Consider the following 23,913-nt stretch of genomic DNA (forward strand, 5'->3'; position numbering starts at 1 on the left):
TTACCACTAGAAAAGGACAAAGAACATGGTACCCATCATTGACAAATTTGCGTTTTTCCGTACAGATATCCTTGTACGTCGTACTCGTCTTAAAATGCATAAAAAAATGTACTTTGTACGGCAAAACCGTACAGGTTGACAGGTATGGTATATAAACATACTTTTTCACTGAATCACAAGTAAAGTATGCCTTCATCTTTTCTTTATCTCTTTAAAGGGACAAATAACGGCAGAATTAGGACAAATAAGTACAAAGCCTGCGTATTCTTTTTTTAAAGACTAAAGTAAAGGTGTTTAAATTTTTCTGTGTCCAAAATTAAAGGCTACATCCGTGTAGTGTTGAAATTGCCATTGTCTGTACATTCCTTCGAAGCAACATCAGATTCATTGAGGAAGAAGAAAAAAACGTACCTATTTAACTTTGACACTCGCACATTAAAACTCTTAACAGGTAGATGAGTTATGTCAGACTATTAATCGGACAAGCTGCATTTCATTTTCATTTACTTGGACACACTGAACAAACGACATAAAAAAGAGGGATGCAAGATTTCGACTAATGTTTTGTTTTGTAGAGATAGACACATTTTATTACATGAATCAGGGAACATTTTGAAGATTAGTAGGTGGGAAAACAATCATAAAAATACTAACGATAATATTAGTAACAAACTGAAAATACAAATTTAATACGCTGTCCATCATTTTGTTTTCCCCTTCACTGTAGTTTATCTCAACCTTTGTTGTGTGTGTTTGTGTTGATTGATTGAAAATAAAATGAATATTTGTCAACAGAACAAGACAATGTTTTACTGTATTGTTTCTAAATAATTCAACAAAAGCTTTTGCATATTTATGTAGCACTCCCTCCCATTAGCTCTTTTTGTCAGGACCAGAACAGAAGCAGGACCCACTTGCGTAATGTTTACCACAAGTTTTATTGAAAGAGAGAGGAAGGACTGCGCCCACGATCCGGTGTTCGTTGGGCACGGGATGCAAATCGGATTGTGATCCGAACACGGAAGTGGATCTTCCGTAGCGAGCGATGGCGGTGTCAGGGGCGGAAAAACTGGTCAGTAGCCGGGACTGGAGAGCAAAACGTGGTCGGGTCGGAATCGAGTCGTAAGCCAGAACGGGAGTAGATGTAGTCGGGAACAAAAAGGGGTCGTAAACAATGTTCCCTCTAATTTTCCTTACGGGTCTGAGCGTTCACACAAAGTCGGTGAGCCACGCTTGAAACAACAGTGAGCAACCATAATCCCAAGTGTGCCAAGATAATTAATTATCAAACATGTCCAAAACTTGACATCAAGTTACATTTTGCTGAGTTTCCGGCAATGCAAAATTATTTTTATCTTTTGAATGAATTGACTCATGTACTATTGTAAAGGTTATACGGCCTAAAGACGTCGTTTGTTCTTACAATTCTTTCACAAGATATCCATTTCTTTTTATTTGCTCATATATTTTGTCGCATAATATTAACATTTTTGGCGGCTTATTTAGTCGGTTGTAAGATACAGAACTGTACTTAATCACAATTTTTTGTGGAAGTACAATGTTGGCAACAAGATTCACTTGATATAATTGGAAATTATTTGAATGCAACACAAACTGTTTCTTCTTTTTTTTTCAACTTTTTTTAAAATTCCTTTAAAAACATCTCTTTGTGTTTATCTTTTCCGAGCTGTTACTTTTATCTTTTTTTCCTTCATTTCTTTCCTTTCTTTTTTTCAGTCTTTATTCTAAATTTTTCCTTCTTTTTTCTCTTCCTTTTTTCTCAGCTTTTTACTATTTTTTTCATTTTGGTATTTTTTTCTTTTTTGTTCTATTCCCCCCTTCCTTTAAGTCGTTTTGTGCATAATTTTACATAATATTTGGTCATGTTGGGATTAAAGAAGCAAAAACAACCTGAATAGCCGTATAGTTCCCTTGTGCGCTGGCTAGATTTTCTTGTGCGCTGAGAATGTGCGAGCAGTGCGCAATTGCGCACGCGCGCAGCTTAGAGGGAACACTGGTCGTAAACCAGGACGGGACCGCAGACGTGATCGGGATCAAAACAGGTTGCAGCCGGAGACAAACGGGAGCAAAAACGGGACAGGCGGGGGTTAGAGTCGAAAAAGGCTTGCATTGTATACGCGGAGATTTGCAGACGGATTGACAACAGGGGATTGACTGGACTCGGTTCAAATACTGACAGGGAGCCAATCAGAACCCGCGCCACTTGGCGCCAACTGAGCGCAGGTGAGTTACATCGGTAATCATGACATTTTTGTTAATACAATATTGATATTTATCCAACCATAAATTCTATTAAAATACCAAGGACCCTGTGGTTCATTTCAGTACAAACTGCAGTGTTTCTGTGTATTAGCTGTCAAATGATTTCAGTGAATAAATTGTCTTCCACAATGATTTAACCAGAGGTGGGTAGAGTAGCCAAATATTTTCTTCAAGTAAAAGTACTGTTACTTCAGAATAACATTGCTCAAGTAGAAGTAAAAGTAATCATCTAAATACTTACTTGAGTAAAAAAAAGTACTTGGTGAAAGAATTACTCAAGTACTGAGTAACTGTAGCAAAGTCGTATATATTGATGTTTTAAAACAACCAATCAGATCATCAAATTATCAAAGTCCATCCAATCAACAGAAAATACATTTAATTTAAAAGTAGATTGAAATAATTGACATGAATAAATGGCGGCGCAGTGGTTAGTGCGCAGACCCATAGTGCGGAGGTTAAGGGTTCAAGTCCAGCCACTGGAGCCTCCCTATGTGGGTTTTGCATGTTCTCACCATGCCCGTGTGGGTTTCCTCTCACATTTCAAAATGAGTGTCAGGTTGTTTGGTCGGTCCAAATTCGCCCTAGGTGTCAATGAGTTGTCTGTTTTTGTGTGCCCTGCGACTGGCTGGCAACCGGTTCAGGGTGTCCCCTGCCCACTGCCCAAAGATAGCTGGGGCGGGCTCTGGCACCCCTGCAACCCTACTTAGGATAAGCTGTGCAGATAATGAATGGATGGATGAAAATAAAAAAATTAAGCACATCTAGTACCAAGTATCGCATTTTTATCTCAACAGGCTCCGCAGAACAACATGCTAGCCCATTAACTCCAAAAAGGAGACATTGCATATTGTAGCTGGTGTTTGGCACCCTTTTTAAGGGGAACATGCTTTTGATGTGAGGCCAGGGGTGCTCCTCCTCCTCTGTGTCATAGTCAGTATTGCTAAGCGACATTTTCGATCTGTTCCATCCAAACACAAAATTCCCCCCGCTGGAGTTGAATATTGTCGCGTGATGAGGCTGCTACGTTTGATTGGTTAAACATGGTAAAGCCTGGCAGAGTTCTGCGTCAAAATAAATGCGTCTTAGCGGAGACAGACAGACGCGTACTTATGTGCAGAGGATTTGTTAAGCAATGAAATAATGACTTCAGTGTTGCCTAATGTACAGTAGCGGAGTAAAAGTACGCTTTTTTTTCTTCACAGATTTACTTCAGTAAAAGTATAGGGATTTAAAATTACTCCTAGAAGTTCAATTCCCAAAACGTACTCAAGTAAATGTAACGGAGTAAATGTACTCTGTTACTACCCACCTCTGGATTTAACAGTATTGTTCCACACTAGTATATTTCTAAGTAGAATTCTAGGTAATTCAACAAAAAGCACATTACATAGCCGGCATGACAATTTAGACCGGGTATCATCGAATCTAAATCCAGTATACTTGGCCAGTGTTTAACAACCAAGAGAACACAATGAAAAGATAGTTTGCCCCCAAGAGAGGAAAACCGCAATCGTTGCTGTTTGCATTCCGCTTCCTTCCACTGAGGCGCTATCGAGAATATATACGAGCTTCTGAACGCGATTAAAATGCTTGGCACGGAACATTTGCTCCCTCTTCCATCTCCACTCTTCACCTCCACTCAAAGGAAGAGATTGTGATTGATGCACAATGGCACAAAGGAGAAATTACCCTCTCCCTTTAAAAGGATCGAAAAAGGATGACGAGATGATGACAGGAATTAAGACGATCAGTGGAGGTGGCGTAGAGATGGAAGACAGGTTCCATTGCCCTGGGTTCTATAACGAGAAGTGTGGGCGGAGGGGAGGGGCTATGAGATGTTCTTTTTAAGAATCGGCGGCGGTTGCTAAAAATAGCAGCGATGCATTCATCATTCAACCATCCCTTGCATTACGCATTGGGGGAAGGCAGACAGCAGTGTCTGCCTCCGTCTCGTCTTCTCTTCACAGTTTTATAATGCAAAAGGGATTTAAAGTTGATGAATGTTTGATAAATGTAAGCCTCACCTTCACTTAGAGCTTGCAGCCTTAAAAGAACTGGAAATTAAATGTGCTGATTAAGTAGTCGTGCGACATGGACTTAAAAAATGATTTGAATTGAATTGTTAACCATGTTTCATGTGCAGCCTGACAATACTGCAAAATATAATAGTAATTAGGGCTGCACACTTTTGAAGAAAAAAAAAAGTCAATTGCGATTTTTCAGACCAATATTGCAAATTCGACAGAATATTTCATTTTAAAAGAAAAGTGCCATTTCTGTTTTGTTTTTTGTAAAAAACTTAATCATAGTGGTATTCTTTAACCTTAATAAAACAGCCACCTATTCTGGGAAGCTTTGTTAGAGTTGCGATGGGTGTAATGCATAACGTGCCGCTCGCAAACTTTTCCTCGACTGTATTGGCTTGTGCCGTTAAACTTTGCCTCTGATTGGCCTGCTCCCGGACGCTGACAATTCTGGTTGGCCAAACACTCCATCACTCATATTACCGTTACGATACAACGTTATCACGACAACCCTGTATGTAACATCCCACATGCTGACATTGTTGTTGTGTAAATACCATGTAAATGATAACTATAGCCTTATTCCCCTTGTTTTATAACATTATCTTCTCTGTTCCTTTATCTTCTTGCTCATACCCTCACTATGTGTAAAACTGGAGTGTCATGCCCAATTTCGTTGTCACAATATGTTAGCCCATTTGTAACAATGACAATAAAGGTATATTCTATTCTATTCTATAACAAGTGGGGAAAAAAACATGAAAAAAGAACTATAAATCCTCAAAAAACAGCAGTGTCTTGCGATGACACAGTCGTGCAACATCACATCGCAATATTGATCAGATTTCGGTTAACTGTGAAGCCATAATGATAAAATATGCTAATAACAAATTATGCAACACCAGTCTGGAGGACATTGCCGGCTCGCGATACCGCTGCAGAGCCGTCCACGTTATAACCGAAACTTTTCACCCCATCCACCACCTCTTTCACCTGTTGCCCTCTGGTAGGCACTTTAGGTCCTATAAAAAAGGTCTAATAGGCCCAGAGACAATATCTTCCCCAGGGCCAGCACCACCCAAAACAGAAATGCAAAACTGTGAAATTGTATACCTTGCGACTTATTTGGGATCTTTTGTTGCTGCTTATGTTATTGCCCTACTTTTCATTGTACTATTGTTACAAAATACTATCCTTTCATTGCACTATTATTATAGGGTCAGTATCTCAGCACTCCCTGGAAAAATAGAAAAAATGTTTTAATAAGAAACAAAAGAACAAAAAATACAGGAAATGGGTAGAAAAATAAGAAAAAAAAGCACACAAAACAAGGGTTAAAACCTGTTTTGTTATTTTTTGTTTGTTTTTGGTCGTTTCTTGCTATTTTTTTTGGTTGTTTCCCGGTCAATTTTTGTTTGCTTTTGGTCATTAGCTGGTCAATTTTTGTTCTTTCGTTGTCCCTTTTTAAAAAATCTAGTTTTACTGTACATTTCTTGTAGTATTACTGTCGTGTTTTGTAGTATTACTCTAGTATGTATGTTGTAGTATTACTATAGTATTTTTGTAGCATTTCCTTAGCTGTATTTTTGTATTGTAATATAACTGAAGTATTTTTGTAGTTTCACTGTCGTATTTTGTAATATTACTGTTGTATTGTTGTAGTTTTACTGTATTATTTTTGTAGTATTAAAACGTGTTGTTGTACTAGTCTGTAGTTTGCAATAGTCTGTGGTCTTTGCACGCCTTTGAGACTCCTTGTGATTAAGAGCTATACAAAAACACGACCTGACGTTGTAAATATTTTGCCTATTCATTCTGACAGTCTTATATTTCTCTTTTAAGTCTTTATGACATGTTTACCCTTGAGAGCTATGTCTTATCTTGTTGTCCACAATGTTTCACGACGTCAATATCAATGACAATATAGACAATTCTACTATTAAAAAAACAACAACAGAACCCCCAAAAAATTCTGCCAATGAGTTGGAACTTTTTGGGGAGAAAAAACAGAAAGTTAAAGACTGAAAATGGAGAAGACAATATTTGAAATAGGTTCTGTCTGTCATTCTATGTATAAGAAGTACCTGTGGTATTGATACTTGCTAGTGCTTAGATCACTCTGGGATAAAAATGATAATAACAAGTATTGCATATTAAACTGAACTCTTTTCATTTATCGATTCCAAACTAATACAAGTAACCTGGGATTTTGTGTATTTTTCAGACTGATACGGACAACTTTAAAGTACTGATACCAAACACCAATAACTCTAGTCACCTAACCTCAAAAATGACTGATAGATATTAAGGAGCTAATGATCAATCCTTATACAATATTTTCCCTTAAATTGTGATAAACTAATAACTAATAGTTTTGAATTGTAAAATGACTGATGGATGCTTCCAGGGTTAACTAAGAAGATGTAAATACACATACAGTATTTTTTTCACAAATGTTTCCAGCCAGTGTGACAAGCAGGTGCGATATTCACGCTTTGTACTGAATAAGAACGCTGACACACGACAAAGGACTCTGTCAACATACAGACTTCTCGTTATTTATTAGGGGCGAAGTGACTTTACAAACCCCAATGACTGCATTCCGTGGGAATTCGGGCTCAAATATTGATTGCTTGCTGCAAACGTGTGCGTGCATATGTGAATAACAGTCATGCATGCGAGGAGGGAAGTGAGCGACCAGACACGGAGGTGTGAAGCGACAGCTCCAGGAGGAGAAAAAAAATACAAACTATAACGAGAAGGTGACGTGAATTTAAGTAATGAGAAGGCTGTGTCTTCTCAGCTGTCAGCCTTGAGGACTTGGAATAGGGATCTCTATGAGCTGGGGGCGGGAGACACATTGAAGTTCTAAATGGAATTCGCTTGAAAATTTGGGAGAAATAAAGTGACTGCAGTGCTGCATTCGATACAGAAGACCCCCATGGATATAGCGACCCCGCCTTATGACGTTTTCATTATGCTGTGTGGAATAAGGTAAGTCTTTCAGCCTCTCTTTACGGCATTTTCCTCAATTTACAACATCAACTACGACTTGTTTTGCGCACCCAAGAGCTTGTCTAAGGTACTTGCCTGCTATTGGTCAATGTCAAGGAAAATGCTGTTCTTCTGCAACTTTGAGTCATGGCATCATGAACATTTTGATATGCCATTCGCTTAATTACTTCCCACAATGCCTTTCTCTCTATTCACTCAGTTTAAAATATTTTTGTATGTACTGCAATGGGTCCAAGGCTTGTACATGGTTATCGTGGAAATGAAACTTTTGTTATCAAGAAATATGAAGAAGACACAAATTGTTACCCCTGCTAAGGAATATGGTCATAACCTATTGACAATTGTGACATTAATGATAAGGAGGCGAAAAAGCAATTAAATCTTCTAAGGGCATGACAATGCTCACAAGTGGAAGTTTTAAAATCAGTTTGAAATTTTGATCCACAGGCCCCATATGATCCACCCATTGACTCCACTGTACCAGGTCATGTCACACCTTTATGTGTATGTTTATTTTAATGTTACATAATTAAATGAATTATTATTACAAATAAGTAGTAATTACTTTATATTACTCTGTAATTTCATTGTTTTTAACTATTTGCAATATGTTGCAGGAAACTTGAACGGAAAAGGCGCACTACAAAGCTTGAGGTTTGCTGACAAGCCTGGTGCAACAGGTTGCTGAATTATAAAGTAGCTTTTGCCTCAGCTAAAGCATAGTTTTTCTCTAAGAGTATTGCTGTTAGTGAAAATAATCCCAAATTATCTCAGTTCTGCTTTTGATACTGTGGACCACAACATATTACTTGTTTGTCTGGAAAAATGGATCGGTATCTCAGGAACTCTAGTCTCGTGGTTTAAGTCCTACCAGTCAGACAGGACACAAGGTGTTATCTACAGCAATCTGACCACCGAATATTATAAAGTCACCTGTGGCGTTCCATAGGGCTCTGTACTTTCCCCCCTTATTTTAAGTGTTTATATGCTTCCGCTTGGTGATATTATCTGCAAGAATAATATTTTTTTCCATTGCTATGTAAATGGCCACTCAATTTATCTGCCACTGGAAACAACTGCTCCCTTTAGTTGTGGAGATTTGGAGGCCTGATGTATTGAGATACTTGACTTGTAAGGAACATCTCCTGGATGCAACTGTGACGCATCTTCGGTTCATTGAGTCTTTCAGGTCTCGCAACATAAGACACTCTCGCATCCCAGTAACAGCCCACAGATCTGCCCTTTTGAGCCATAGCCAATTAGTGGCTAGTGGATTTAATGGCTTTCTTCTTGGCTGCTCCTGTCACACCCAACTGTCCTAGGTCTTTGCAGTAGGATTGTCCGGCAAAACCTCTGCAGCGGACCTCTAACGGCTCATAGAAAATTCACTGAGATCCAAAGATGAATCTCACTTAAACTTTTGCGCTTTAACCCAGAAAAAAACGGGATGTTCATTGTTTGTGCAGCTCATTGGTGTGATTTGTTCTCAAACACTGCTCTGCACCTCTTTGTGATTTAGGGCAATACAAATAAACATGACTTGACTTGACTTCACTTGACTAATATCGCCCATAGTGACTCAGTCAAAAATGTAGGTGCTATTTGACCCTAACCTGTCTTTTCAGTTACACGTGAAACATATTACTATGCTAAGGTTTTTGAGTTTTTCCTTGGCCACATGTTGGTTTAAGATCAGGGCATGGTGTAAATGTAACCTGTGCGGTCCTTTGAGACATTTTGTGATTAAGGGCTATACAAATAAATGTGACTTCACTTGACTTGAATCTAGGTTACCAGGGGTTCACAAGGCCTTAGGTAGTTACCATTAGTTTCTATCCCCTATTATGGTAATTTGACTTTGCAATTTCTCTTTTCAATATCCACCTCATAATTGAAATTTTAGACGTATCCTGGGGTCTCCTGTATTATTTTTCCTTTTTGACTTCAGTTTTTAGTTAGTTAATTTGAATTGTATTTTCTAGGTTTTTACAGAGTCCCACTCTCACCACAATTCCCTTAGTCGAAGGTAAATTTTTAGGAGTCCTGCCTGATACATGGTTTTATTGATTTATTTGGCATTCAATAAGAAACATCTAAGTCAGTGAGGTACAGCCAGTAGGAAAATAAAGGCCCACTCAGAGCTAAATGTTAAAACACAGTAAACTATGAATCACTGAGAAGCTCTCTCACTTCACATCCAGGTAGCAGAAAAGGTACATAAATAGATTGATTTAGGTTACAACTTTGGAACAGTGTATTTGAATATTCATGAGAGGAAAAAAAACTTCTTTAAAAAGTGTTTTAAGAAAATAGAAGCTTTTGTAGATGGATGTAAAATATATATATTTAAAGTTCATTTTTATTTTATTTTTTGAATTTTTCTGCAGTTTTTGCTATGAGCAGGCCGCACATGGCATGGAATGAAGTTTGGCGAAGATAAACAAGTTGTTCCCTGATAGAAGATGTCTACTGTGCTCTAACGAGTCCATATTTTACTTTTTGTTTGGAAATCATGGGGATTTGGAATTGCTGTGGTCAAATGAGTCTACTTGCAAATAATTACCATTTGAATCTGCTGTTGGTGTGACGAGTTACCAGCTCGGTAGCCTAGATGGTAGGGCGCCCGCTCCGAGACTGGGAGGTCAACATTGGTACCCATTGCCTCCCTGCTTGGCGCTCGGCATTAAGGGTTGGAATTGGGGGGTTTGGTCACCTAATGACTCCCAACACAGCAGTGCTGGGTCCAAAAACACGGCGAAGGCGACGAGTCACGTCGATAGCTTTGCGTGACAAAATGTTTTCCGGTAGATATCATGTTGATGGTTGATACTGGCTGAATAATAATAAATAAAAAGTTAATATACTAATGTTCTTTTGCAAATCATGGGTGTTTGGACCTGCTGCTGTTTGACGAGTTCAAATTTGTATTTTATTTTGCAAAAAGTGGAAGTTTTGATTTTTTTGTCAGAATTAATCATCATTTTGATCTGCTGCAGTCTGAAGAGCCCAAATTTGAATTTTCTGTAGTAAATCATGTGCGTTTGGTTGTTTTTGGAGAAAATAAATTATTACTGTAATGCACGACTCTCCGGTCTCCCGAAGTCCAAAATCAAGAGCCTTCAGCTGGTACAAAATGCTGCAGCAAGGCTTTTAACTAAGACAAGAAAGTTTGATCACATCACCCCGATTTTAGCTAACTGCATTGGCTCCCTTTTAGCTTAAGACGTGATTTTAAGGTTCTGTTGGTAGTCAACAAAATCATGCATGGACTTGTTCCGGTCCGGAGCCTTTGCTCTGAAAATGCTGGTCTACTAGTGATCTAAAGAGCCAAGAAGAGCTCCGCAGGTTCGAGAGCGTTCTCCATCCGGGTTCCGGTGCTGTGGAATGCTCTTCCCCCTGAGATTCGATCTGCAACCTTAGTGGAAATGTTTAAATCTAAGCTTAAAACACACTTCTATTCTATAGCATATGAATAAGCTATATCTTATGTTGACAATATATGTGTATTATTTGTTATTGTAACATCCATTGCAGCCTGGTCATCCTGGAAGGGGGGATTATCTCATGTGCTGTCCCTTCTCAAGGTTTCTTCATGTTGAGGTTTTTAAGTTTTTCCTTGCCCTTATGTAGGTTTTAGATCATGGTGTAATAATAGTCAGTAGTTTGCAATAGTGATGATCTTTGCAGCCCTTTGAGACTCTTTGTGATTAAGGGCTATACAAATAAACATGACTTGATATTTTCTTCATCTGCTGCGGTCTGATGAGTCCACACTTGAAATTTCTTCTGCAAATCATGGACATTTGGATCTCATTTTGAAAAAAAATCAGCATTTTCATCTGCTGTGGTCTTGGCAACTCCACTCCACATTTCATTTTCCTTTTGATAAGTTAATTCTGACACCAAGAAAGCAGATTCCATAGGATACCAGTTCGTTTTTGACCATTGTTGTGTACTATTGTTCGGTGTTTTGACTATTATGAACTGTTTACAACAGCCTATCATGTTGCTGTTCTTTGATTTTGCACCCTTTAGGATGGATCTGCTTTTGTAACCTTGTGAATTTAATAAAAAGACAATTCCTAGAGAAGGGATTTTAAAACAGGTTGGAATTTATTATCTGATGTTTGGGCTCTCTCCCTGTTCTCGTTGCAAGTTCAAAATCCATTGATGTGTTCTCTCCTTGTTTTGAGTTTCTACTAAACTTTAAAATAATCAGCTTCCCAGGAAAAAGAAGGAACAGCTACATTTAGATGTAGAACAAAAAATATAATTTGTGATAGCATGAGGGTGTGTTACGAGGTAGATTAACACATTTTAGAGTTGCCACAATAAAGTAGTTTTGTGGTAAAACAGTGCAATAAACTGGCCTGGAGCATCATGAAAAGGAGGAAAATGGGATGTAACACAATAACTAACATGGCCATGTTTTGTGTTTAGGGAACAGGGGGACACAAACAGAACATAAACAATCCTTTTTAATACAGACGTACATTTTTTAACATTTGCTCCTGCACGCAAAGGCTGTCGTCGTCGATTTCATCGAGCCCTACTTCACAAGGCCACACTTAACTGCGATAAGCCCACCCCAGGGAAGACGGCGTAATTCTTTGCCGTGACATTTACTTCGTCCTCAATCATCCTAATGCAATTTATTTTATTTTTCCCACAAAGCCGAGGAGATGCTCCTTACAGTCGTTACAGCTCAACAGATGTAATCCGATATCGCCCGCTGTAATGATAGTTTTTTCATTCCCCTAATTCTATTGCTGTGTTAAATCTGGGAATGGATCTGGAATGACTTTTCTGAATGGCTGCACAGGCAGGACGAGCAGGATATTAAGGAGGTTTGATGCAAATGAACAAAATCAGCCACGGGCGTAAACAAGCGCTTGGGCTAGACTCGGGCTGCACTTTGAGGCTCCTTCTTGATGCTTGCATCAAGAGCTTTGGCCATCTCGTTTATTTTTATGTTCAAATATGATATATTTCACTCTCTGGGTATGGATATTTTACATCAGTTTTATTCTGGAACATAAGGATTAATCATTTTATATTTGGGGGAGGGAGAACCTGGTCAAAGTATTAACTTTTTATAAAATTCCACCTTCATATTTGTATTTCAAAATCTAGTGTAAATACAATATAGGCACTTCTTTGTAATCTTTGGATAAAAAGACAAGTCAAGTCAAGCCACAATAATTTATACAGCCCTTAATCACAAAAACGTCTCAAAGGACTGCACAGGATTACAATTACACAATTACCTGATCTTAAACCAACATCCGGGCAAGGAACAGCTCAAAACCTCAGCGTGAGGAAAAAAGAAACCTTGAGAAGGGGCCTCAAAAGTTGCAATCCCCCTTCCAGGATGACCAGGGTGAAATAGATTTAGCATTACAATACACAAACATAGTAAACACTAGGTAACATGTTGAAAAAAACAAACAGAAAATGCCTTAAAAATTACATATTATCCTACATGTATTTTTTTATATTATTGTTTATTTTATATTGAAAATAAATATGTATTTATTTGTACTTCCTGTGAAAAGTGTGTTTAAAAGAAACCGGAAAAATTAAATGAATATAGCCCTTTAAAATGACATTTTTTAAATGTAAATGTTTTGCATTTATATAGCGCTTTTCAAGTCAATGAAGACCTCCCAAAGCGCTTTACAATGTGCTTTACACCTTTCCCTTTTACACACTAACTAACCGATAGCTGCATCAGTCTTTAGGTATAACCATGAAATAGGCGTTCTAGATATGTTTTGAAAGATGTTGCTTAAAAAATGATTTTGAGGTTTTTAAGAGTTTCTCTGAGTATGTTCTTTCAAAGGGGGCATTAGCTCAGGAGGTAGAGCGCTTGGTAACAGGTTTGATTCCCGGCTCCTTTGTTTTATTTGTCGAAGTGTCCTTGGGCAAGACACTGAATCCCGAATGCCCTCGATAGCAGGTAGTTGCCTTGCATGGCTTAATTTGAAATGGATCATCAATCTAAATAAAACGTGGGGATGCACCAGTTCAAGGATGTATAAATGTGTCAGGAAACGGACCGGGAAGCAGGAAGTCGGAACTCATATGCGTAGACGATCTGTCACTTTAATTAGGAAATAAAAGTTGTCCAACACACAAACAAACCAATAACAAAACAAACGGGTTTAAAGGCAATCAAAATTACAAACTAGGCATTACTCAGATCAAACAGGCATGAACAGGTCTTCAACAAGGTAAAGCAATGGTCTGGCAACGGGCAGTTCCAAAAGGAGCGTTTAAGTACTCCAAAAGCAATCAGTCCAATGCGTCTCAGCTGGTGTCAAGGGGCGGGGCCAGCTGGGCGCCATGACAACCGTGCAGGACATGACAAAATGGTCAAATGATATACATTTGTAGTTGGTTCTACAATCCATCCTTCATATTTAAAATAATGTGCACTTCTTTGTAATGTTTTTGAAAAGTATGGTAAAAATAGCAAAATACAAAAAAAAAACCTCAGCATTTAAATGTGACATTTTCTCATAAATGTATTCTATTTATTGTTATCGTGTGCAACTTGCAAACTTTGCCTCGCCTTTTATTGGCTAGTGCCATTAAAACCTCTGATTGTCCTGCTTTGTTCTGGCTGGTCAAACACTTCATCACTCAAATGAAAAAGGGGGAACAAAAACCCAAACATGAAACTATAACTCCTTGAAAATAACGGAGTGTGATTACACAATCGCACCACGTCACATCGATATCGATTAGATTTTGGTTAACCGTGCAGCCTACTTTAACATTGCAATATTGAATTGAACAAAAAATCAATCACCTTCATATTATATCGATAAAAAAACGGAACAAATAATGTGATAGTTAATCGATAATACATAATCAATCAAGTTTTACATTATGTAATAATTGACCACTAGGTGTCACTTTATTCATAGCTCCAACAGCTCTCCTTTATAGGCATCAGAACACGAGTAAGACACCAGACAGTGGCTGCCGATTTAGGTCAGTTATGTCACAGACAATGCACATGTGAGCCACACTCTCGTACAGTGTTCTGTATCAAATCGGTCGGGCGATGTTTCTGGGACACTTGTAATTGAGATCAGAGGTATCCCGGACGATTGGTAGGGGTGAGGTTCGTACCTTTTCATCAGCCAAAAACTAATTTGGAGAAATGTTTGAGATGGATAAAGGCATGCTGGTGGCTTCATGATCAACTCAACGTCCAGAGCAGGGGTGTCAATCAGGCAGCCCGCGGGCCGGATCAGGCCTGCTAAGGCAGTGTTTTTCAACCACTGTGCCGCGACACAGTAGTGTGCCGTGAGAGATTGTCAGATGTGCCGTGAGAAATTATATAATGTCACTTTTTAACATTTCAAATTTTATAAAAGATTTATAAATCATTATCTGCAAATACTATGTCATTGTCAAGTGTCTGTGCTGTAAATACAGGGGGAATTATAAATTATATTGTAATTAAACATACTGCTCAATGCCATTTTATAACGTTTTTGGTTAGTGGTGTGCCGCAAAATTGTTCCAATGTAAAAAACATGCCCTGAATCAAAAAAAAATTGAATTCGGCCCGCCAGACAACGCTAAGAGAAGCGCAAGAGAAAAACGAGCTGCAGGTTAATACATGTCCACTCGATGTTGCCAAATCCAGGTGCCTCTCACAAAGACGCTGTACTTGTATTTTTCTCTTTCTCTCTCTCTTTCTCTCTGTGTGTCTCTCTCATCCTCTCTCTTTCTCTCTCTGTCTCTCTTTTTCTTTGTTTCTATTTGTCTCTTTCTCCCTCTGTGTCTTTTACCTTCTTTTGCTCTTTCTTCCTTTTTCCCATTTTCTCTCTTTTCTCTTTCTCTCTCTCTCTCTTGGTTTCCTCTCCTCTTTTTACCGCCTTCGCCCTTTCTATTTCTCTTTGGATTTCTTTATATCTCTTTCTTTCCCCCTCTTTCACTATTTCTCTTTTTATCTCTTCTGTTTCTCACGTTCTCTCTCTCTTTTCTCTCTCTCTATCTCCCTCTTTCTCCCTTTCTTTGTCCCACCTTCTCTCTTTTTCTCTCCCTCTCTTTCTCTTATTTCATTTTCTTTCTCTCTAATTTACTAGTCCGGCCCCCGAGAGAATGTTTGTTCTATTGTGTGACACCCCTGGTCCAGAGGATCGATGGGAACCGAAACAAAGTTGTTGTTTTTTTCTCCAGGAAGTTTTTTTTTTTTTTTTTTTTTTTTTTTTTAAATACGCTTCTGTTGGGTCGGTTATCGTCAATTATAGAATATGGTATCATGAGCTTCTGGCCATCGACTTTGTCTGACGTGACCTCGGTCACTTTGGCGTCAGAGATAGGTGTACGCAGTGGATCCCCGTATTTAATGTGTATAAATAATAACGTCTAATTTGTTTTATAGTAATTACATAAATATCCACAGTAAACAGGGGGGTCTATATTTACCAGTGTGAAGTTACTGCGGCCACTTTAACTGCACTTTCTTTGAGCATATGACTGCGCCCTCGTAAACATATGACAAAAACAAATATAAGCGAAGGTGGCGTTCCGTAATTAAAGTAAAACTTGTGAATATGGGATGAACAGGATATGCATTTCCATTACTTACGAGACTTGGCAAAAAACATATGGAAATTAATTCAATTCGTGGTATGTCCACATTGCAGCACAAACGGGAGCTTCACCAAACACATAGCGAGTTTCGGTCGCTTTGAGTGCCCGTAGCAGCGAGACCGGAGACAAAAATGGCGGCGACGTCTACCTATGGATTCCACAAACTAAACGAAAAGTTTCGTGACTAATGATTTCTTTAACATTGGTATGATAGTTTATGTATTTTGTCAATGTTTTTGTTTTATTTTATTAACGAATGAACATTTTTTTTCTGTACCACTAGGAGGCGCTAAATATTACATACTTTCCCTCTAAGAACTTGTGTGGGTTGTGATTTCCACTTACAAGTTTTAACGGAAAATGTTGTTGTCATGGAAATTCACGAAGAGCAAATATGACTCTAGCTTCAAAGGTCAAGCAGTATACTAATGGATAATTTGAATATTGTCTCCCAATTAACCACAAAGAACTACTGGATATAAATATATCAATTTAACTATAACGGATAAAGCTATGCTTAAATGAGTTCTTTAGAGGTTTTTCCATCGTTTGTAGAACTTGAGAAAAACTCATCAGAACCTCTTATCCTTGTCTTGTATCCGTTTTGTGCAATCACACGGAAACTGTTGTAGCATTACTCCCAACAGAACTGCAAATTCAGAAGCACTCATCAATATTCCAAAACCCAAATTGCCTTCTCATGTGTTATAAATAATGAAATAGTTGACCTATATTTCGCGTCTGAGGGCTTGGTAAAATACTGCGACGGAACGGAGGGGTGTTATTTTTCTCCGGCAAATGATACGAGAAGCGACGTATTCGACTTTGAAGTGTCGGAGAGCCGGACAGTGTACTCCACCGGGGGGGCTTTAGGGTGAAACGTTTTAACTAGAGACCATCTAAAAAATGGGAAAAAAAAGTTTAATAAGTTGAGTTCATTGAGACAAAACATGTAAACTTCTTACTTCTATAACTGTAATCGGTGTAAATATTTAATCCAGTTTTTTTAACAGTTAGCCAAGACAGCATAGTTATAACGTGCACAAATAACAGCGCTTATGCAAGTGGAATATTTTTAGCCTATTTTAGGTCATTTGTTGCACGGCCATCACAGAGGGAACAAAAAAGGAATAAAAAAAATCTTGTTCAAGTGGCATTAGAGTTAATGCGTAGTTGCACAAAATATTTAGCCAATTTTTATCATGTTTTATATTATTTTTTCTGTCCTTTATGACGTCCATCCTGGAGTGCCACGTCTAATCTGGTTGTAAACAATCTTTACTACATTTTTGTAAATATAAATAGAGACATTTCTAATTCTAAATAGTTTTATGTGATTTTTTAGGGTTTCGTTGTATTTTATTTTTCCTATTACTTGATTTCTATTAACTTAAATGATATTTTAATTTTTTTTTAACTTGACTAATAATCTTAATTGTGTTCTTCGTGAATAATTTATTTTAGAATTACTTATAGAAAAATAAGAAAAAAATATTTTTTTTAAATCAAACATATTTATCATGACGTTAAAAAATAATTATTAGTCGTATTCGATTTACATTACCTTTTTTACTTTTTGCTGTATTTTCTTCATACCCTTTTTTATGTGTTATTTTAATAGACTTAAATGATTTAAACATTTTTTTATCTCGATTAATTATCATAATTTTGTTCTTATTGAATAATGTATTCTTATTTTTAGCAAAAAGGAAAGTAATCAGCTAAATATATATCATAATAATATACGTAAAATAATCAAACTAAATAACCTAACAAATTATAACAACAGAACAAAACTGACAAAATACAGTTAATTGAATACTGTATTTTATAAGATTATTTGTTACAACTTGTATGGGATTAAGAATGAATTTTTAGTACACTTTTAACAAACATATCAAAATAAAATATTACATAAACGTATATTGGTTTATCTGTTGAGTCGATGCAACCTATAACAAATAATTGGAAAACAATACTGAGAACAGCCCTAAATAGATTCAACCTTTTGCAAAAAATGGTCACAAGGAAGGGTTGAATATTAACATTTTAATCACGGAGTTGGTGCAAAGCAACCCAGTTTTTGACGTAATCACATTTTCATATTTTGAGTCTTGTAATCTTGAGATTAATCACACAAAACAACATACCTGTGAGTTCATACATTTTCCTTGTATTTTATATGATTTGATCATTTCAAATTGAGTACGCCTTACAACAATTTTTGCGCAGGAATTTTTTAAAATTAGAAATCCATTTTCAAAACTTGTTTTTATGACAAACCGATCTCGTTTTGCTCATTTCAAGTCTAATCAAGGTCGTTTTGGTCTTTGATAGCAGATGACAAAGTACGGTAGCTCACTGTGCACTTGTAAATATTATCCTTGTTCATGCATTTTTTTGGGGGGATAAATGGAATACACTTGAAAAATTATCTTTGTTTTTATCTACCGTCTTTCTTACTGTGAGTGAATGGGTGCTGTGTTATATTTGTAAGGTTTTTATGTCGATTAACAAAGGGAATTGCAATCATGAATAAGAGTAGCAATTAGCTGAGGTTGACAGGCATGTAACAATACAAACTTTTAGCCCCAAATATCAAGGTGCTGAAGTCAAGTCCTGTTTATTTCTAAACTTTCAACCCGAGCAAAGAACCAAACAGAGAGATGCGTGCTCACTTTGAAGCTGAGCGAAACCAAACAACCAACCGATTGCAAAATCAAAGTTGCACATGAAGAATGGACTTTTCAAAACTGCAAATGTAACAGTACTTGTCTTTGTTTGTGAGTACAGACAGCATATTTCATTCTTGTCTCCCTATTCACTGCCACTAATGCAAGGCATGTTGGACATGGAATCCGAAAGCAACAAAGCTTTGTCCACGTCATCAAACAACAAGATTTTCAAGTTCTGGCTGAACAAGGGACATTGAGTTTCATACCAATCATAACCAAAAACCAGCCAGAAAAAAAAATGTTTGAGGTTTGGATATACTAACCGACGTACCTCTCATTGGGTTCTGGATCCACGAGATGCCTCCTATAAGATGAGACCTGCCAAGCATCGCAAACCACAAACAGTCCGGATGATTCCTCTCTCACATGCCCTCAGAGATGCAGCTTGAGAACCGAATCACGCTCAGTCACAAGACCACCTGCTGCAGGAGCTGGACCAGTCTTGGGAAAATCACAGGCACTATCACAACAAGACCCCGCTTGGGGGGAGACTTAGCCTTATCCCAAATCAGAACTAGAAATACAGTCGCAGGGAGAAGATTGTGTAGGAGCTCCTCGCAGGGATTTATTGCGTCACTCAGAGGAAACGATCACGCGCTCAAACAATAGAAAAGGAACGTGCACGCGGAAAAATGCCCCACGTGAGATGTACGTGCACTGTCGTGGCGAGAAGATGACATGCACAGTGATGCAGGGAACGCAAAGAAGACCCCAAATATTCACAGTTGACTAGTTTGAAATCTGGCTACGCAGTCACAGCTTTTTAACTATTTCCTCTTTGCACACAACATCATTATAAGCTCGGTGTCATTTTACCTTCGACGGCCATTACGTCACTCCGCCGATGAGGGCATCACTCGAAGACCTGGAGCAAACGTTAAAGTCAATGATTTCTCATCTATCTTCTTGCAATGCGTTATGGTTTCATCGCTGCGGGCAAGCCGGAGTGCACGGCTGCTGCCGCGCTTCAAAGCATCACGGGAAATGCAGTCCGACATTGGAGGGCAAGCTAGCAATGAACGCATGTTTTGCCATTTACGACGCTGTTGTCCACGGGTATAAAAATATACCTCACATGTCTTGGCTTGGAGTAAAAAAATAATTTGAATTTCATGTGGCTTAATCTATAGCAGGTGAAATGACAATGCTGTGGTGGTGTCATTTCAAGTAGAGATAATTTAGCTGTGTAAAAGGTCTATAGCAAATGGAACTATTACAATTGAATAACATTATATGAAGTATATATGAATTAGTTCAATTTCATATTAACTACACCTGCTTCGTTGGTGAGGAGTTGAATACTGGTCATTCTCATTGTCCTGGCACTTTATACATTTTGACTTGAGTTTACAACTGAGGCTTGTAGTTGGGGGGGAAAGGGTATTGATTAATACAAATTAATTGTCTTAGAATAAAGCAAATGAAAAGGTTATGCAAGTCCAAATTTTGCATGGTTGTGTTTCCACATTTCTAGCAGGTTTAGCTAGAACGTGTTGGCATGAACACCATATCTTTTAAAGTGAAAACAAACAAAATAACATAATTTAACTTTAAACTACCAAGTGAGCAGGGAGGTTTTGCTAGTCAAAATTTTCCATTTTGGTTTAACATTAGCCATAATGTCTAGAGGTTATTTTAATCAAAAGTAAATTACAACCTTAGTTGCATTAATTACTTGTTTAATCAGTCTGACTGGTACCTCAAGTAACTTCCTTAAATCCTTCATTGTGATGCATTACAAAAAAAGAAAAAGAAAAAAAGAACCAACCACTCCCTGTGCTGGATGTAAGCCGGTCACACCTTGAATTAGTTGTATTAAAAAATAAATAAAAACCCCCTTAAAAATGAGATTAAAACAAAAGTGTGCAGGTGTGGAAAAAATGACAGAAAGAAGGAGGCGTTTGTAATTTGGTTTACTATTCACAATTAACACACAAATAAATATTGAAAGAGAAGATTGAACTTTAATTTTTTGACTTCTCCAACTGTTAACATTTTTTTATTTTCTGCATATGGAAATATTCCTCCACAATTACAAGCATGCTACTGGTGCTACGGGCTAACTAGCGCATCCTGGACCTTAACATTGAACCCAAGCATTTGATTACAGTTGAAAACATTGCAAAAATAATAAGTATAGATACAGCTTTTAAATTTCTACAGGGAAGTTTATGCAAATCATTTGGTAGTGCTTTACATCAAGACATTGTGAAGGACTACGTGTGAAAGAAAACTATATGTAATATTGAGGGGTGCCCCAGTGCGCCCCAAAAGACGTGATGACGTTCTTGTTTTTGAATTGGCCACTGATGAGGATGAGCTCAGACTCCTCACTGGGGGCGTACATATTAAAGGAGGTTCCTGAAGGCTGCCCGGCTTGCAGTATTCGTCCCGCACTGGTGACGAAAATGAGCGACTGGAGATATCCCGAGTGTTTTCCTGAGATCTGAATAACATGTTCTTCCTTTCTCAGCACCAGCTCCTTGGTTGTTCCTATTTCCTGGCCGATTAAAGGGGACCAAGTCGGGCCATAGCGCAGCTGAATCCTGGTGGCATCAAAACGTTTGTTGAATTATTATTCTTACTGTAATAGTAATTATTTGAAAAATCGAAAAGGTATAAATAATTACCCGCAGATGCGATTGTTAAAGATCTCCCATAACCTTACAGCCGTGATCGGGCCATATCCACTGAGAGAGAATGAATCACCCCCTCCAGAGCCAACAGGCTCCGAAAATGAGTAAGGCTTAGCTTGAGCTGGAATAAAAAAAAAAAAACAGAAAAAAAGATTGAAATACAAATTAGTTTAATAATTCTCGACATTAATGATCCCAGGGTCGAATCCATCCATTCATCCATCCAACCATCCATCTTTTAGTCAATCAATCAATCCATCTATCCAGCCATCTAATCATCTATTGATTGGTCTATCCATTCATCATCCATCCATCCATCCAACCAATTTATTCATTCATTAATACAAACATCTATGCATGCATCCATCAATCTGTATGTCCATCCATCTTTTTATCCATTAATCACCGATCCATCGTCCATTCATCGGCCAACCCACCCATCTATCTTTTTATCTGTCCAATCAGTCCATTGATCCATCCATCCACTCATCTGTACATTTATCAATCCATCTATCTATAGGTCTATCCATCTATCCAACCATCAGTCAATGCATCCAACCATTTATTCATTTGTCAATCAATCCATCCATCCATTCATTGCTCATCCAACCATTGGGCAATCCATCAAACCATCCATTGATCAATAAATACAATGATCAATAGATCAATTGATCAATCAATACAATAATGAATTCATCAATTAATCTATCCATCCATCCATCCATCCAGTCATCCATTTGTCAATCCACCCGTGGATCCATCCATTAATCATCTAATCTGTCTGTCTGTGCGATATAACGTTTCACATAGGGTAGTTATATTTGTTTGAGAAAACTCAGATTCAACTTGGAGAAAATGACAAATGGAAACATTTAGCTTTAATCTTTCCATAATGTCTGAGAACTTCTTAAATGTTTTGCATGTCAAGTTGTATTTCCTTCAACGCCAACAAACCGCCCAGGTTAAGTCAAAAGCAACACATTCCAATATTTTTTTTATCAACATGAAACAAGCAGTTGCTTATAAGCTGTGTGCCTGATTTTTCTATTTCTTTCCCACCGTGGAATCCCTACCTATAAATCGCCGCCATGTTTGTCTGGCATCTTGCTAATACGCTGTGCTCTTGGCACAGTTTTTTGTTTGCTTTAGAAGTATACAGTGCCATCTAGTGGTTAAATAAACTGGGGCCTAAATAATAATTATGACAGCAAAAGTAGAGTACAAGTGTGGAAGAATAGTCTGAAAGGATAAGAAATGTATACATTATTTTCCACACTTCAGACACAAAATGTTATCAATAGGGAGACTCCTTTAAAAGTAACTCATTATGAACATTTTTATCGGAAAAATTGACGAATTCATATACATGATATTATTAAATGGCTATTAAATTGTATTGTCATCAAAATTTAGAGTCTCCCTTTAGCGTCATTTATAACATAGAACTATGTGGTAATAATTTCAAAACTTGGTCTGTAAATTACGGTAGTATTTTATTTAAAAATTATATTTACAACTCTAAAGAATTAGAGTTAACCATTAACTGTGACATTTGTTAGGATTTAATCTAATAACTATCTTCTTATTTCTTTGATTCTTTCAATAGATTACGTAACAAAATAACCTGTGATATATTTACAAAAATCAATATTATTTTTCAAAAATCCTCTCAGCAACAAACTGACTGTTTGTTACGTTGCAATAAAAGAAAAATCAACATCATAACTTACCGACAAGGAAAATGCTCGAGACGGCGACTGTAACAAATACAACTTTATCCATTCTGTTGAAATGATAAGAAAATAAAAAGCACAAAGTTAAATATCCAGCCGTGTCAATATCTGTTGTGTATGTAAATTCAATTTATTGTAGCACAATAATTACCTGCTCAATTGACACCTGGTAGTTACCTAGTTAGAAATCAGTAAAAATGTCACCAATAAGGAAAATCAATGAAAAAACAAACAAAACAAACCCAGTTCCCCGTAAAAATGACTTAAAAGAATTCCACTCACTCAGTTTTCTGTGCTCAAAAATCCAAGCGAGCAGATCCAAGTATTGTCGTTTTTGTTGTAGTGGCAGCTTTATAACTGTGCTAAAATCTGAAACTGTTTTTGATAACGATCACATCCTGGTTGTAGAAATACCAAAGTATGCAAAAGGAGAAAATCGCCCGGTTTGTTGCCTTACAGGTCCGCCACCATCACTGCCTATTCATTTAGATGTCATAATTGTGGGTGTGTACTTGGCGTTTTGTTACTAGGAAGTGGTTGAGCAGCCATACAACGAGTTTTTTGCTTGAAGTATAAACTTATTCACGGTAACTCAGGAGAAGCAATTTTAATAGAAACCACAGTGCCTATAAGCCAAAACTAAACTGCAATCAATATCCAATCAAATCCATCCATTCCATCTATCCATCCATTATCTGCACCGCTTATCCTCAATAGGGTCGCGGGGGTGCTGGAGCCCATCCCAGCTATGCTCAAGCAGTGGGTAGGGGACACCCTGAACTGGTTGCCAGCCAGTCGCAGGGCACACAGGGACAGACAATTTACTCGCTCATTCAAACCTAGGGACAATATGGACCGGCCAATTAAC

The 23,913-nt window shown here is 37.7% G+C and overlaps 2 protein-coding genes and 1 long non-coding RNA gene across 6 annotated transcripts in view; 1 reads left to right on the forward strand and 2 right to left on the reverse strand.

Moving 5' to 3' along the window:
• The window catches only part of samd12 (sterile alpha motif domain containing 12), a 136,008-nt gene extending 116,364 nt beyond the window's left edge, over positions 1-19,644 (reverse strand). Inside the window, exon 1 of one of the 3 annotated variants that reach the window (XM_088328855.1) lies at positions 19,493-19,644. In XM_088328855.1, coding sequence (XP_088184981.1) covers positions 19,493-19,505 — 13 coding nt within the window. In that variant the 5' untranslated portion in view covers positions 19,506-19,644. Of the gene's footprint in view, positions 1-18,947; positions 19,371-19,492 lie in introns of those variants that run through there. The other 2 variants (XM_088328856.1, XM_088328854.1) reach the window with 2 other exon arrangements.
• LOC148371003 (uncharacterized) lies at positions 7,136-7,987 on the forward strand. The gene is made up of 3 exons (XR_015849745.1): positions 7,136-7,304; positions 7,773-7,829; positions 7,943-7,987. It is a non-coding gene; the product is annotated as an uncharacterized LOC148371003 (long non-coding RNA).
• A 929-nt stretch (positions 19,645-20,573) lies between the features above and the next one.
• Positions 20,574-23,464, reverse strand: LOC148371004 (zymogen granule membrane protein 16-like). Of its 2 annotated transcripts, XM_088328851.1 has the most exons (5): positions 23,328-23,464; positions 23,197-23,222; positions 23,043-23,095; positions 21,307-21,433; positions 20,574-21,222 (listed from the first exon to the last, which is right to left on the reverse strand). In XM_088328851.1, exons 3-5 carry the CDS (start codon positions 23,092-23,094, stop codon positions 20,910-20,912), a joined length of 492 nt encoding a protein of 163 aa, XP_088184977.1. In that variant the 5' UTR covers position 23,095; positions 23,197-23,222; positions 23,328-23,464; the 3' UTR covers positions 20,574-20,909. The 2 variants fall into 2 exon arrangements, with proteins under 2 accessions (XP_088184977.1, XP_088184978.1); XM_088328852.1 differs by having other exon boundaries at positions 23,197-23,387.
• Positions 23,465-23,913: the final 449 nt, after the last annotated feature.

Source organism: Urocampus carinirostris, chromosome 2, assembly GCF_059441175.1.
Source record: "Urocampus carinirostris isolate Australia breed hairy pipefish chromosome 2, RoL_Ucar_1.0, whole genome shotgun sequence".
Taxonomy (NCBI): domain Eukaryota; kingdom Metazoa; phylum Chordata; class Actinopteri; order Syngnathiformes; family Syngnathidae; genus Urocampus; species Urocampus carinirostris.